This window comes from Echeneis naucrates, chromosome 16 (genome assembly GCF_900963305.1).
Source record: "Echeneis naucrates chromosome 16, fEcheNa1.1, whole genome shotgun sequence".
Taxonomy (NCBI): Eukaryota; Metazoa; Chordata; class Actinopteri; order Carangiformes; family Echeneidae; genus Echeneis; species Echeneis naucrates.
The window spans coordinates 7,020,996-7,037,654 of NC_042526.1; the positions used below are offsets into that span (position 1 = coordinate 7,020,996).

The 16,659-nt window shown below is 43.0% G+C and overlaps 1 protein-coding gene across 5 annotated transcripts; it reads right to left on the reverse strand.

Moving 5' to 3' along the window:
• Positions 1-1,119: 1,119 nt before the first annotated feature.
• Positions 1,120-9,119, reverse strand: LOC115056516 (carbohydrate sulfotransferase 1). Of its 5 annotated transcripts, none has more exons than XM_029523018.1 (4): positions 7,688-7,829; positions 6,111-6,760; positions 4,217-4,388; positions 1,120-3,353 (listed from the first exon to the last, which is right to left on the reverse strand). In XM_029523018.1, the coding sequence occupies exons 3-4, from the start codon at positions 4,353-4,355 to the stop codon at positions 2,224-2,226; spliced, it is 1,269 nt and encodes a 422-aa protein (XP_029378878.1). In that variant the 5' UTR covers positions 4,356-4,388; positions 6,111-6,760; positions 7,688-7,829; the 3' UTR covers positions 1,120-2,223. The 5 variants fall into 5 exon arrangements, with proteins under 5 accessions (XP_029378878.1, XP_029378876.1, XP_029378877.1 ...); XM_029523016.1 differs by having other exon boundaries at positions 6,097-6,760; XM_029523017.1 differs by having other exon boundaries at positions 4,488-6,760.
• Between the last annotated feature and the right edge of the window lie 7,540 nt (positions 9,120-16,659).

Here is a 16,659-nt window from a genome sequence, read left to right on the forward strand (position 1 = left end):
CTCACACGCTGCCAGAGCTGCCAGCCAGTGACAGATATCCACATCTGACGTCCCATAAAACTAAAATGTTAAATTCACACTTTAGAGGTGAAAAGTGTTTTCTTGTTTCTGAGATGTGTGTCTGCTCCTCCAACTCTGTCCAGCCTTAATATCCACATTGAGTCAACTGTAACTCTAAATACACTCAGTGTGTGAAAAACAGTAGATTAACAAACAGAAAAGAACCAACAGTCAAAGCAATAACAAGGGATGGACTGTTACGAGAGATGTGGGGATAAACACTTTGCTAAATGGCCTAACTGCTAACTAAATAAATGGGCAAAGGCTTAAGTAAATGGTATAAAGGTTCTTCAGATGCTTGTGTGGGGAAATCTAACAACAAAAAGATTGGTAACCACTGTTGTAGTTAAACTAAGTGCTGTCTTGCTTTTCCCAATATCAGCAGGCATCTCATATTTATTACAAGTATTGATAACTCCTAAATTTGTCAGCACAGTTTAGGATCCCGAGAGTTTGTCCGTATTGAGTGAAAAGAAATGGATAATTAGCCGACGGCTGACTCAGGCCACTTGCTGCTTTTGGAGTCAGGGTGGGGATGGAAAAACCGATGAAGCGGATCTCCCTGGGTGTCATAAAGCTTTGCTTTATGGCCAGTTTGTGTAGCCTTGCAGATTAAGTTCAAAGAAAGACGGCCAGTCTTTTCTCCATGCATCTTAAATCCTGTTTCTCCTCAGCTGGATGTGTAGATCAATTCTTACATTGCTGAGTTATCCCTGGTGTCAGCAGCTATAGTGCAGCCACAGAAAGAATAGGGAGGAGTGGGTATCTAAAAATACCTTTTTAAAGGACAATTTCACCTCAGACATAACAGTGTTCACAGAGCAGCATGAATGTTCCACTTAAATTGCCTACTTTGCCTCACTGAGGAGTGGTTTTCTTTGGTGGAAGTATTAAAGCTCATCGCTCCCAGAGGGATGCAACGGCACCCTCCATAGGAAGATGCAATGCTCGCATTTGAAAGGTATGGAAATCACAGTCATTCACTTGCCTGGCTATGATTCATGCAATGAGTTCTTCCTCAGAAACTACTTTGTATATAAACAGAGAAAAGAAGCATGCCATCTCCAGACACCAGCCCGTTTATTTCCATGGAGTGCTCCCTTGAGATAAACACACAAAGACCAATTTCAAATGTTGGAACTGCCAGAGAACCTGCTGCTGTCTAATCTCTACTACACCCTGATGCAGACAGTTGCTGCCACTGAATGATCCCGGCATTATTCTGAGATTCAAAGTGAACTGAAAAACCTTTGAGTCAAAAACACATCTCCTACAGACACATCACTGGGATTGGAATTTGGCACTAAAGCAAACAAAATATAGAGGGATTACAACATGAAAGACAATGAATTAGCATTTTCTAATCTCATCATTAAAGGTTGTGTACTTTCCTCTAAGCATTGAAGAGATTAAAAAAAAAAAAAGAGCACATCAAACTTAAAATGTTGATTTCAGCAGTGTGGTAGATATGTATTTCTTACATATGAATAATTTATTTATTTATTTATTTTTTAGATTTAAGTATAAATAGTGTAACTACACTGACAAAATGCCCAAACACATCCAGTATCTAACATTTGCACGCTTGGATTCCATCAGCGAAAGTATTTACAGTATTTGAGTATTTACAGCGAAGAAAGAAAAAACCCCACATTTTCATATTTTCAATGTCCTCACAGAGCTGCTGTGCAGGAGACTGCATTGGCAGAGATATTTTAAGTAATCCTGAAAGCCCTGAAATTTCTCCAAATAAATAAATCCTCTTCACTTCCTGTGTGCCTCTCCCTCACGAGCGTCACATTTACTCTGAAATAGTTCCTGTGTTTCCTAAAATCATGAGGAAACTGAATATTGGAAAAGAAGAAGACGAAGAAGGGGGAAAAAAAGAAGCATTTCTCGTAATCACATCAGGATTCAGAGCTTTCACTCAAGACATACAGCAGTGTGGACTTAATTCTGGATTAGTGCCTTTTCCGGCTTCAAATGCACTTGAGATTTGGCCCTTTAATTATATCAAACAGCCTTAAAAAGTGTGATATTAAATTGCTTTAGGCATTCATCAAAAAGTAAAATAAGTTACATTCATTTTATCGGCCCGATGACAGAGAGAGTAAATAAATAAATAAATAGTTTGTCAAGGTTTATTGAAACCTTAAATCAAATCTACCGTGTGGCTGGTTGAAAGGTCCTGTGTTCCACTAAACTATGGGACAAGTTTCTGAGCTCGGCTGCAGAGTAAACCTGCCTGTATCCCAGCAGGGCCAGCGTGTCATTACACAGATTTTGCACGCTCCTGACGATGTCAAAGCTGAGCCGGAGCCTCCAGCTCTCCGCGGTCGCTCTGGAGTCTCTGGTCGTGGAGTATCTGTAGTTCCACTCGGACGGAGACAAGGCGTTGCTGTTGGTATTCTTTGTAATCCACGTCTGCACCCTGCGCTCCATCTCCAGCCCCACAAACCTGTAAATCTCAGCGGCCTTGACCTTTGGGTTGAACGCCAGGTCCTCATAGCGTACCAGTAGGTAACGCCCTCGCAGCCACACCGGCCTTTGCAGGCCTGTTTCTGCAGAGGCCACCATGTCCTTGCAGGTGCTGGTGATCTGCGACAGGTCCACGTATCGAGGCTGCCGTCCCGTTGCGTTCCATATTTTCCAGGCACGGAACTGATCTGAAAACGCCATCATGCGTGAGGCGAGGATGGCCCTGGGGTCCCGCACCAGATGGATGATCTTCAGGTCCAGACGTGGATCTTCAGTGAGGGTGCGGAGGTCCCCCACCTCAGGGACCCGCACAGTCTTTATAGCTACATGTCCTCTTGCCAGACATGAAACAGAAGCCAGAGTCAGGTTTAGGGGCCCACACTTCTTGGGGCACCAGGTTTCATCGGGTGGCTCGGAGGTCGCTGCATCCAACCCCTCCAGGCACACAGGAGGGGAGCAGAGTGCGTGGCTGGAGCTGCGGCGGAAGAAGGAGCTGGTGACGTGCTCCTGGGGCTCCGGCCGGATGTAACTCTCCATGAAGTGGAGGTCGCAGGTGTAGAGATTGAGGAGGAGGTCCCTGTATGCTCCCAGTAGAGCCCGACGGTCAAAGCTGCGGCGCAATCTGCCGCTGGAGTTCGTGAAGGCCTGCTGGACGTGGTAGAGGGGCTCAAAGACATAGAAGATCCCCGGGTGCTGGTTGAGGAGCTGCCCAGTGAAGGAGGAGCCGCTTCGTGTGGTGGCAAACAGCAGGATGTGCTTCCGAGGCGACTCCGCGGGCATCCAGCTGTCATCGCACAGCGCTCTCCACCTGGAGTCTTTGAGAAACAAAATGTGTTTTGGTTGGCATGACGATGCCAGTTTCATCGTGTTGTCTTCCAACAACTTTTAGTGTTACATTACATGCTGTTTCTTCATTTAAAGTTATACCACACACACACACACACACACACAAAAGATACATTCCAGCTCATAAAAGTGAAAGTGAGTTTTTTGTCAGGACTTCAGGAGAAAACTGTCTACTGAATCAAGCTTAAATAATTCAGAGGGTAAACACGCATGAGTAAGATGCTTGTCTGCCGTTGGTTATCGAGGGGGCTTTATGAAATGGCGGATCTCTAAATGCAATCCAAATATCTAACGTGTAATTACTACTGATGAGCAGTTGATTGCAAAGGGGATGTTGCTTTTGTACACAGGAGCCTGGTGCCGGCAAGCTGCAGCTGCGCTATGAGAGCGGATTAATGGAGATATATTAGAGGATAATTTCAAAATGAATCACACATATTTCATTTCTCTATCCTCCCCACTTCTTGGGAATTCCCTCAGTTAATGATTTGCTTCCCTTTTTCTTTTGCTTCAGATGCAGCGCATTGCTGCGTCTTTGTTCTTGCAGTTGGCTCTGTCTCACTGAATCTCTTTACATGAGGCTTTCCTCGAAATATAACAAATATTACCAATATTAGTAATGTACGCCAACAAAGCATTGAGTGGGTATGCCCTCTGGTGGTGCTGAGGGACCAAATTTTGTAACAATAGCTGTGAATTTTTGATTATTTATGTTACTGTTGCATTAAACATGAGCACTCAGCCATACATGCCTGCAGGTATACACTCAGTGCTCTCTTGTTGAGAGGCAGTGCCCCATGCGGGACGAACTGGACTGGCTGTTGAAGCCTACCTCTGTGATGTCTGGTCTGGCAATGGTAGGCTCCCTGACAGGTTCCAGACAATGAGTCCCTCAGGGTCCGAATGGCCGTGTACTGGACCCCCAGAGACGCACACACCAGCAGCAACACCGTTTTCCAGGAGCACTCCATCCTGCCCCCCCCTCTGGCTCTACATCCTTCACACTGACGATGCCGGCAAGGGACAAAGACACACAAAATGTGATTTAATTTGATGCATTTTCTTTTCTGCTCCATACCACTGCAGACTCTGGTTATTCACACCTGCAGCCTTTATACTGTCAGCCGATGTGAAGGCCGATATTAGAGCGGTTAGGATTCCTGCTCAAAGGTGCTTCAACAGCAGAAAATAAAGTATTACCGATTAGCATTTCGTATTCAGACCCAGAACCACTTTCGGGTGACGTAAAATGGGCAAAGCAAAACGCTTCAACGTTTTGAATAATAGCCTGATGGGCTTTCTTATGGACAGTTAAAGCAATAGACTGATACCAGTGGCATAGCTGTAGAGTAAATGTGCAGCTGCAGCCCACTGCCAGTTAGCTCAGCTCAGCATAAAACCTAAACACTGGCTCAGTCCAAAGGTAATGAAATCCTTCCTAAACTGTCGGTTATGGGGATTAAACAAATAAATTGCAGCAGGTTGATAAATACACTTTAGCTGACAGAGTTGTTTTTACTCAGATAAGCTACGAGACAACTGTTTCTAGCTTCATATTAGCCAGTGAGTAATGAGCATTAGTATTTACCATACAGGGGCCTTGGACATGTGCACAGTTTTACGTGTAAAAAGATACCGATCCATACATTTACAATACATTTCTGTTTCAACAAACTAGAAGAAGCTTCCCTAGTTGTTTTGCTATAGGACACAGATCCATGGATCCATTTTCCTGCGATTTGTTGTTCTGAATAAAAGGACTCGGGGGTCAGACCCTTAGTGGAAAATGGCAGAAATAATGTCCCTATCTACAATAGCTCCTCTATTCAGGATACAGTGCACACAGTTGCATAATTGCATTTCATTTTGCTTGGCTCTCCTGGGTAATTAGCCTCTAAGCCCAGCAGAGAACTATATACTCAGATAAATATAGCTGTCTTCATGTACATGAGTAGAAGTTTTCTTTGTACACTTCCAAGTTCTTTGCCACTGGGCATAAAAGAAAAAAGGGAAATGTGATTTACCAAATGGATTCAAACAGAAAAGAAGGTGCTGCCATTTGGTCCATACGTACAAAAATGATGTTACGAAATCACAAGAGATTCCTGCGCTGCCTCTCCATCACTCAAATTGGCTGCACAGAAGCCATCATCATCAACGCCACAGGTAAATATACATCATATTGCTGACAAAAATAAATATTTCCTTCAACTTTCTGTCAATGTGTTTATCTCCAGTCTGCCTCTTGTTCATCAATGATGTTAATGTACCCCTAGCAAACTGATATCCTCAGGAATTTATCAGACTGAGTGGAGATCAGCTTTTGATGTTCCATTAATCACAAACAACGCAGAACCAAGACATTTGCTCGATGGGTGAGCGGGAGGGAAATCAAGCTGACATCAGGAACCATTCTGTTTGAATATGGATAAAAACAGCGATCTCACGAGGGGAGAGAGAAAACTTTGTTTCTTTGACTGACTGCTGCAGACAGGGTGACAAAAACAGGGCCATGGTACTGCTTGTATGTCGTTTCTAAACTGCTTTAAAGTTGTTTGAAGTCTTGTTGAACGACAAGAAAGATGGAAGGAAAAGGCAGAGGAATAAAAGCGTGAGTGACTGTGGATAATGAGAGACTTCACCACATCAGACTTAAAAGGCAGGGAAAAAAGTCAACTAATTTGATACTCCCATCATCAATACACTACACACGCTGCACAGCTGACCGAGGCACATCATCTGACTCCTCAGCGACAGGTTTTGTTTTCCTCTTTGGTCCTGGTTTCAGCTCAAAGGTCCTCAGCTACACACCCTGGTGCCCTTTGGAGAACCAAGGCAGATGCGTCCATGGATTAAAGCAATTTGATTTGCAAGTCCTCATTTCTTCCTGGCTCATAAGTCCTCCCGCACCGGGACTCCACGAATAATAGTCACTCTGTCAACAGCTGGAAGGGGAATGCAGGCTTCAGATGGTCTCAGCCTTTGGATCCCTCATACAATAACAGTGCTTACAGGGGATAAAAACCTCAGGGATAGGATCAAGCGAAGATTACACTGTGCGGTTCATGCTCCTCTGGCAGCGTTGAGTTGTAAATTCAACGAACACAGGCATTGCTGCATGTTGAGATAACATAGCCAGCAGCAGAGGTGATGGTGATAATGACATTTGTGTGTGGTGTGGGAAGGGAAGCAGCCTCTGTGGAAAACAGAGGCAACAAATGAAGTTAGATGTTAGTGATGAGAGCGGGACTGTGGGATTTGGGATGGAAGTGGTTGAGGGATGCGACCATGACAAAGATTTTTCCCTTAAAGCACCCCAGTGTATTCAGCGGTCCTCCGTGTGAAGGTGTTTATTGGAAAAGCCTGATCATCAATCCTACAAAAAAACAAAACAACACAGGGAGTTGAGTAATAGTAACACCACCACAAGGAGTTCAAGTCTCCAGTCAGTCTTCCTCGCACCACTCTCCATCTTTCTCATCCCTGCGTACTCATCTTTTCTCATCGCTTTCTCTCTCAAAGGACACACACGCCACAGGCTGAGAGCCTGGCAGGGCAGAACACTGCAGCGACCAGAGGAGCCGCATCTGACCCTGCACAGGAGCTGCTGTGACAGGAGGAGGAGATGAGTCTTTTCCTACACGATTCCTCCAGCAGGCACACAAACGCACACACTCACGCACGGAGCAAAGGCACCAGAGGAGAGGAGGGAAAAAGGAGGAGAGAGGTCTGTTGTTGGCCATTAGAGATTTTTTTTTTTTTTTTAAACTGTTGGTTATTTACAGTGAGGTTAATTTACAAACAGTGCAAATCCACACACACACAGAGTGAACAGTGGTGGGTGCTCAGTGTAAAATGAAAGAATAATGAAGTGAGGAGAGAGCTGGAAACACCGAGGATTTGATGATAATAAAGGTTGTTTGGGAATAAATGAGTTGTTTCTGTAAAATAAACATTTCCATCCAAGAACACAGATAATTAACTGTCAATAAACTCTTTCCAAAGGCTGATAAACAAACAAAAACTATAGCGTCTTAAAATAGACAAACAAACAAAAAGACCCCCCCTCAAAAAAAAAAAAAAAAAAAAAAAAAAAGTGGGGCGGAATTAAAATAAAACTCGCTGCTGAGTCGCGTTTTAAGTGGAAACATCATCGGCTGATCTCTATAATCGCCATCGTGTCACATCTTGTTTTTTTAGACACTCAGACTGAGACTCATCAAGCGTAAAATACACACATGGATTTAATAACAAATACACAAAAAGGTAAAAACAGCAAAAAGCTAAAGAAAACTCGTCTTACCATCAACGCACTCGATCAGGTAGGATTTCTCCGCTCCGGTCTTCTACTCTGCATTTGTAAAAGTGTGTATACACACTTTATGTGTGTGTGTGTGTGTGTGTGTGTGTGTGTGAAGGTGTGTGTGAGAGGCGGATGGGGCGTGCTGCCGCCGGTGTCCACAGCAGAAGTAGATTCAGAGCCGGAGATGCTCCATGGAGAGGAGCGAGAGGCTCCCCCCATCACACACACACACACACACACACACACACACACACACACTACACACACTCCCATCTCCAGAGACCACACAGACTACCGGAGCCGCGGATGTGGATTGGACGAGAGATCACGCTTTACGCTGTGATGCCTGGGGGGGTGGGGGGGGGGGGGTGAGGGGGGGGGGGGGGGGGGGGGGGTGGGGGGGTCTGAACAGGCAGTGAACAAATCTGCATACGATTCTTCTTGTGTTGTCATTTGTTATTTTATTAGCTGGCGGAGTTTCCTATCGCCCATTTCATGCAAGCAGGTTTCATCATCTTCAGTCAGGCATCAACCCCCCCACCCCAACAGACACGCACACACACGCACACACACACACACACATACATATATACAATCTTACCAAGAGCCATCACAGTGTCAACCCTCCTCTGCTGCCACCAGCTCTCACCGGCAACCAGACACTTGTCCCGAGAGATTGCAGTGACACAATGACCTCTATTTTTCTTCATTCCAGTGAGGATGACTGGTATCATTGGTAAAACCCCCCCACCACCACCACACACACACATCCTTCCTCCCATGCTTACTCTCTGCTGTTGACACCCCTGGTGTGGAGGGATGGGTGCCATATCACTGCCCCTTGGGGGTTACTGCAGGGTCAGATTTAGCCAGTGACAGCTCCATTACTCCTGGGAATGGGGGCCGATTTTGTTTGTGGCCTCTCAGATTTATCTCCTGCTGCGGCGGAGTCATGCCTGCTAAAGTCTGTCTTTACTGAGAAAATAATGTTGCTGCAGCATCTCACATCTCATGTATATAATTTCCGCTGTTGCACAATTTTCCTGAGCATAAGAAGTCTAAAGCCTTCTTTCAGTGTGGGATTAGTTGTTCCACTTTATCTGCCCCCTCTGTAACCCGTGTTTAAACCTTTCAGGCAGAACAACCAAATACACCAAATCAAAGATGATCTCAGATTAAAGAACCGGAGGGCAGGAATTCTACCTACGTGGACACAGAACAAGGCTTTTCTGCTGATAGAAGGCTGAAGAAAATTACAAGCTAAAGGTTTTACCCCACCGAGGAAGACAATGAGGTACCCGGGATACCTGGGGAGTGTTACAAGGGTGTCCTCTCCTCCACGCCTCTCTGCGTTGATCCCTGGCTCTGCCCGCCTACACCATTGATTTCCTGGCTCTGAGAAGCCGAACGCCCCCACATCATCTTGGTGAGATCTGAAACAGGCAATAAGAAAAAGTTGGATTTCTCTGTGAGCAGAAGCTCAATTCTCGGTGGGCCTCCCTGTTTAGCTACCCACACTTGTTTCTCACCATGCACGAATGCAAAGAGCACAGAATCAAATGTGCATATTGTAGGGATGTAGAGATTCAGAGCGCTTTTCTTTTCTTTCTTCTCTTGCAAAACCATCAGGCTCTTCCTAAATGCCTTGCCAATCTGCTCCCTTTGTACGCCATAGCTCTATGATCTGCTCCATATCTGATCTTTACCTTGGCACCAGTCTTTCATCATAAAGTGGATGGAAATGTTCAGCTGAAAATTTTTCAGTGTTTGGGATAACCTTGTCTTTTCAGCTTACTGACTGTTCTTTTGAATCTGTGCGTGCCTGGCAACTTCTGCACCCTCTGCTTTACTTTCAAACCACAACTCTCCTGTCAGATTATCTGTCAGTCAGCTTGTCACATGGGAAAGAAGGTATCGCAAAAGTGAAGGGAGGAATTTTGCCTGTGGAGGAAATCTGTTTTTCTATACCCTCTGTCTCATTTGAGGGCAAAAGACAAAAAAAAAAAAAAAAAAAAGCAGCTCTTTTGTTCAGCTCCTCTTCCCTCTAAGAGCAATAAGCAAAAGCAAAGAAATCTTATTTCACCCACTTGTATGCCAGCAAATGTAATTTACCAAACGACCCTTCAGCACACCAGCACACTTTCTGTATTTCCTACTAAACTAAAGTGGCATCACCGTCTGCTCCAAAGCCTTTGTTGCAGCAAGAGCAACAGAACTACAAACACATTTTTTTCATTTAAAGTCGCAGTTTAAAAATGGCTTTTTTTTTGCCCAGAGCTAAGTGAAAAAGGAGATGGTCAGCTTACCCCTCCTAACAGACTGGATAACTTAGACTCTAAGTGGAGACAAACATTGTGTTTGTGACGAACTGCAGGTCTGAAGCTCAGAGTGGGCTGGTCTGCCATCTCCATCTTTGTAGTGCCTGACTCCACCAAACTCCCGGCTAACACAAAAGTTGGAGACTTCTGAGAGACAAGCCGAGTCCCTGTTGCAGTATTTGGCAACACACGTTTGTCCACCGGTCGCCCAAAAATCCTCAGTTAATGTGAACTTTAAGATTCTAATCCTAACCCTTAAAACAGACGAGTTATGTAGAAAATAAAACGGTTTATAAATCTTCCGCACCTTTTTCACGAAGGGGGAAAAAACCATTTGTGTAACAGATTGGTAACATTTTCATTTCACATGTAAAATTGAGCATTTGAAAATGGGAATCTCTGGGGATTGACTCACTTTAGGAAACGGCCTCTAGCAGCCACTCGGAGAACTGCAGTTTTTGGTTCTTGGATTTTTCCCTAACCAAAGGTGAGTTCAGACAGAAAGCCAACACTGATGTGGATTTAACATCTGGATTCGTTTTTTAACCCTTCCAAACAGCAAATGTACCAACTTGAATTTCTTTGTAATCACTCTGTCTTTAGGTAAATTCTGACTAAACATAAAGTTCAGCTCTTCCACGCACAGAAAAAATTTCAATTTAGTCCGCAAATGAAAAGGTGATTTTTTTAATCCAATAAGGGGCAAAGAGAAGGGTCATCTTTCAAGTACTTTGATTTTTGAAGAGTTTCGACAGGATATATTGTGTCCTCAGAGATTTAGAGGTGCTGCCAGACAGATTTTATTAGTTTAAGGCTCGCTGTTTCAAATGAACCTGTTATTGCATGGCCTTACATGTAACAAATGATTAACAAGGTTAACACTCTCCTCATGTAGGAGAAAGAGAACACGCTGCAGCGTTTTCCATCACAATACATTTATAACGTCATGAATGGTGTGAAGAAATAAACAACAAGTATACAGTGCAATTTCTACTCCTGTTTTTCAAAAACTAAGAAGGACTGTGCAATTAATCAGGCCTTATTCCCCAGTTGTTACAAAGTTGTTTTTTTATTCTTTAGCTATTTCTTGACTGTCAATGGGAGGTCATGATTGAATTCAATGTTTCTGACCCCAATCAGACTGGGCGTCTCAGTCATTTGATTGCCTGTTATCCCAAAGCCTCCACAACTCTTGACCAGGCTTTCTCTTTCTGTCCCTTTCACTGAGACATTTAGGGGCAACAGGATCATCCAGCATTAATTCATTTCACCTTTAAACAGTCCCATAACTTGCTTTAATATGTGAGAACTCAAAATTAGAGTCAGCACAGACCTTCTTCATACTCTAAAGCTCTCAGCTATTATTTACCCAAGTATGGTACTCCCACCCCACTTGCCAATTTCTCAAGGCTTCATTGAAATTTTTCAGGACAGGTTGCAAGTCGAGGGGCTTTGTGGCTGGCAGAGGGAGAGAAATCTGTTGAGTGACACATGGGATGATCAGAGGAAGGAAGAATGTGGGACATGAGGGATGAGAGAGGCCGAGACGGAGATTACAGCCGAGAGGAGAAGAGGAAGAGCGGGAGGAGGGAAGGAGAAAGTTTACACATGCCATCTGTGCATCATAGGTGTGGCTGTGCTGGCTCATGTTCACGACGCACGTCTGTGTGATTGTTTTTGAAGGAGAGAGCTCTTGAATATAGATGGTCTCATTTTCACTCGTTTGTCTGCTCAGAGCTCCCTCTGTTTTTTGTTTTTTTTTTCCTTTTTGATTTCAGCTTTAATCTAGCAGTATCTGCACGAGTGAACAAATTGCTCTTCTGTTGTGTTGTTGAACTCTATCTGCAAAAAACAGACCCACCCGACAATTATCTGCTGTATACATGCAGGTAACTGAAAATGATTTAGTACGTTCCTGGATTTGGTTCGTAGGTTTAAATGTTCCTCATGTCACCCATCAAGATTTTCAAAGATAACTCTCAGATACCAGAAGATCCAATTACGTGACTAAGAATTTTCTAGTCTAACCGGTTGATAACTGTCTCTTTACAAAATGTTCCCTGATGATGAATCATCCTAACACATAAAGAGGCAGCTGAAGTAGTTTCTGCTCATAAACATCTTATAATGAGAACGATATATCCTTGGGATTAAACAATAGAGTACCTGATATACGCCTTTTCCTTTCTCAACAGTTTCATCACCCAAGGGAGTTCAAAGTTTCATGATCTGACAGAGAGCAGGTATCACAGCTACACAGCCCCACGCCCACTAGCTGCTGGGTTATAGACTTCAAATCAAATCTGATGAAAGCCTCTGAGACTTCCAGAGGGAAGTCAGTTTTATTGAGAGCGTTTGATTGGCCCAGGTCTCGCCTGGATTGCCCCTCTGAAAATAATAAACATAAATTCATGTGTGGCTGCGATCCAACCAGACACCTCCGAAAGTCTACGTAGCTAGCAGAGCACTGTTAGCAAAGAAAATCCTCAGGTGACTCATCTCCTGTCTCTACCATATTTTTTTTTTTTTTTTTTTTTGGTTGTTTTTGGAGCTCGCGCCTTCTATTTGAACCCCCCTCCACTCCCCTACCCCGAGTACTTTCACTGTAAAACAAGCCCATCAGCAGTGCTCTCTGGTGCATAATTGGTGCCATTAGTGGGGCAGATCACACACTCCCAGGCACTGTGGTTAGACAGCAGCAATGGCAAAGTACCCCCCTGTCTCTCTCCTACTCTTTATCCCTCCAACTGTTTCACACTCACAGGGCTTGCAGCCATCACATTTGTGGGAGTAATGGGCCTGGCAAATTACAGCAGATCGGGCCCCAGCCCTGCAGCCACCAGGGAGCACCCAGCAGACGGGCCGATCTTTAGGACATGGCCCCCCTGATCAGAGGAAAGGAGATGTCCCAGGAACATCCACCATTTGTGATTTTGACATCGGAATGGACCTTTGCGTGCAAACGTGCACGTGAGTCCTTGAGCAAACATTTGATAATCTTCAGATATGGAGTCTAGTCACACAGTCTGGGTGTGTTCTGCAGAAGTTGTGCGAACCCAAGTGAACACATTGAGCAGAAAATCCTGTAAACACAATTTCTTCTCTGATTTCATTGATTTTTTTTTTTTTCCTCTATCTTTAGTTCTGCTCTGTCGCCACAAAGACTCATGGTTTGCTGCGACTCTGCAGCACAGACTGAAACAAACACAGACACAGCGCTTGCAGCTCAAACACACCCTCCCACATCCACAGATGGTCTGAGAGATGTCTCAACAATTAGGCTTATCCATTTAAAGTCTCCGACTGTAGCAACCCGAAAGAAGCCCGCTGCTGGATCTCGCTGTTCTCTGAGCCGTGCTGACTCGTCACCACTTTGCCGGGCCTCCCGAGGCCTCCCTGTGGGACTGGGCCCTTTCTTAATTATACCTGAGAGCATCGAACAGCTGCTCCTCTTCCATCTGTGTCTACATCAATCAAGTCTACGAAGGGCCGTACCTAAAGCATAGTGGAAAATCCAGGTTCTCTTAGTTAATATCTGTTGATATAGCTGACTTTGTGTGAGATTTTCAGCTATGTTTAGATATTAAATATGACCTCACCCACCTGACATTATTTAATTTGCTCACATCTGTGTATTTCAGAAATATGTGATACAACACATCCAAATTTGCATTTATGGTCATCAATCATCATACAACGTACGATATAGAAAATTCTGTCATACACTGATTTTATCCCCCTTGCACTTCTGCCAGGTCAGGATTTAATTATGCTCAAGTTTATTAATCACACTATTTCATCTCTAGTCTTCGTTCTTGACAACACTGAAAGTGTTTAGAATGGTCATCTTGGAATATGGCAAAATAGAGTATTGTTTTTTTTTTTTAAATTTCATTTAAAGTTGAGGTGGCCTCAGAACTTGTCCCAGAGCGAATTGAGAGGGAGCTACCTGTTTAATGTTAGACATTTGGTGTTTCTGTTGACTGCACACGAGATTGGTGTCTTGCTAAGTGTGTTCTTTGATTTAGATTTTAAAAAAGCACGAGTCTTGGCCTTTTCCTATTTGCCTTTTCTAATTTTTTTTTGTCAAAAAGAGCTTAAACCTCACCTGCGTACACTACAGTCAGTAAGCATCGCTAATGCTAATATTACATTGTAATGGCAAGAGCTGGAATTAAAAATGGCGCACTACCAGTATGGGTTTAAAGACAAATTAAAATGTATCACTCCCCGTTGCCAGTCTCTGCATGTAAGCATTTCTGAGAAGCAATCAACACCATCAAAAACACAATATCATGATGAACAAGTATATTGATTCGCAAACCCCTTAATGCTTTGGGTGCTTTTGAGCGTGAGTGCATTTGAAATACCTCATCTCTGGGTTGGAATGGTATGTGTTGGTAGGCAATATTCGAAGAGAATACAGAAAGGGAAAAAGGGATGAAATAAAACCAAGGGAATAGGTAATACCATCAACAGGTAAACAATTGCTTCAGATTTCTTTGCATTATGCTGGACCCGCTGAACCAGATATTGGCCAAACATCAAATTAAGAACAAAGTTGGAATAAGACTTTGAGCTTTATGTGTGCCAGCTGAGCAAATATTTCCTTTCACAAACCATTTTTCTCCTTTGGATGTACTGGCATTGTTGTGGAGCATAAATATTTATCAGAGCTCCAAAAGGTTAAGTGTGTGGGAGTAATAGAATCTGGCAGCTGAGAATATTGCTGAAACACAACATTTCCATTGTTCTGCAAGATGGAAATCTTCAACAATGCCATTGCTATCAATTCATCTCTATATCAGTAAGTATCGCTACAAAAGTTTTGGGGGAAAAATGTTGAGCACAATGGATGAAAAAATTCAATCACGAATGCAAAGAAGATCCATATAAAGCAGTGGCACAAAAAAAAGCACAGACTTTAATGGACAAACTAGAGTCAGAGTGCGCTGAGGCTGCTTGAGGCAGCACAGCTTCATCCCGTTTCGATTTGTTTTATGCTGGTTTGAGAGAGAGTGATATGCTTTTCTCAACTGAGCAGTACATTTTAGTGTTTCTGCATGTCAGAGAGCAAAATCTGAAGTTACTGAAAATCATTATTTAGTTAATACAGCCTACAATGGAAATCCTAACACGTTTTCATATTGTGGTTTGACATCTGAGTGGAAAAGGGTTGTAAAAACCATAAAGGCATGATAAAATGTCACGTGGTTTATTTCAGATAGTGGAGACGGAAGTAAAGTCTGGCCAGTTTTAAAGGGACGTTGTGTTTATTTACTTTACAGTAGCTCTTATGATGTCCAGTAGGCTTTTGGAAAGACTAAAGACAACATGTTTAACGTGTTGATTATACTTCAGAGCTAACCCTTCAGAGCAGAGAAAAGAATGGTTCTTGCTGGTTAATTTTGTTATCCCGCAGAGCAAAGCTGCAGGCCAGCTGTTTCCAGTTTTTGAGCTACGCTCAGCTTCTAACTGTATGATAATATGATGGTGAATCATTTTCCAGATTCTGGCTTGAAAAGATTTATTCAAATTCATGTGAGCTTGTTACAAGAGAGCCTTGAAATAGGTCATTTTCCTGAGTGAGACACAATAACAATGTGACAGCTGCTCATATTTTGTTAAAACGTGAACTGAATATTATCCTGTGTATATTATCACATTATATTATTTAATGAAATGCACAGTTGAATCAATATGAACACAGCCAGCTAGTCAATAAGACACATAATCATTTTGTGTACTGTATTTCATCCTTTGTGTTGCAAACATAAACTGAACTGCTGGATCCATACTGATGTTAACTATGCAGCCATGTGCTGCTGAACTTGCTTAGTATTCAGCCACAAGAGCTATTGATTCAATGTTCCAGTTTGTGTTTTTCATGTTCAGTGTTATAGCTGAAGATTTAATCAAAGACAAGCGACCTTCACCACAGAAATCTAAAATACTTACCATTTCCATTTATCTGTTTGTTTGGCTGATTTTTCTGAGTCCAGTTGCACTTCTTAGCCATTTGGGAAAATCAAAGTAATGAATGATGAAAGCTTGAACATGTTCCTTTGATTTTCTTGTTAACTTTGGCCCACGATTCATTAATATTTTTAAAAAGTATATTCAAAACAAAAGGTAATCCAAAAATGATGTCAAAGTGATACCATCTTTGGTGTTTCCTTGATTTGTGAATGGAAACTGAATCATTTTGTAGGATAGTCATTATCATTATCATTACCTTTGCAGTAAAAACCAAACAAAAAACATTTCCCCCTTAAACCTGCACCAATCCATGCTGTTACATCAGCATTTGATCACTGGGTTTGCATCCACAGAGAAGTGATATCAGCATTCATCTCAGGATAGCTATTTACCGCAGCAGACCAAAAAAAGGAGCAAATAATGGACATACAGCCATTCGTTGGACAGAAACCTGAACATTAACTTCAAGTCTGTTTGCAATTAGTCAGTATTCCTCAGTATGCCTGAATTCTTTTGCGAGAGGCGCCTCAGGTGCTTTCTGGTCGTTGCTTTATTGGCATTGAACAATCTGTTGAAAGTGGAGCTGTCCAACTGGTTTCTAGTCATTAAAGAAGTCACATTACAGTAATGCCACATTTTCAAGCCATTAGAAAAGATTGAAAGATTGTTCATGTT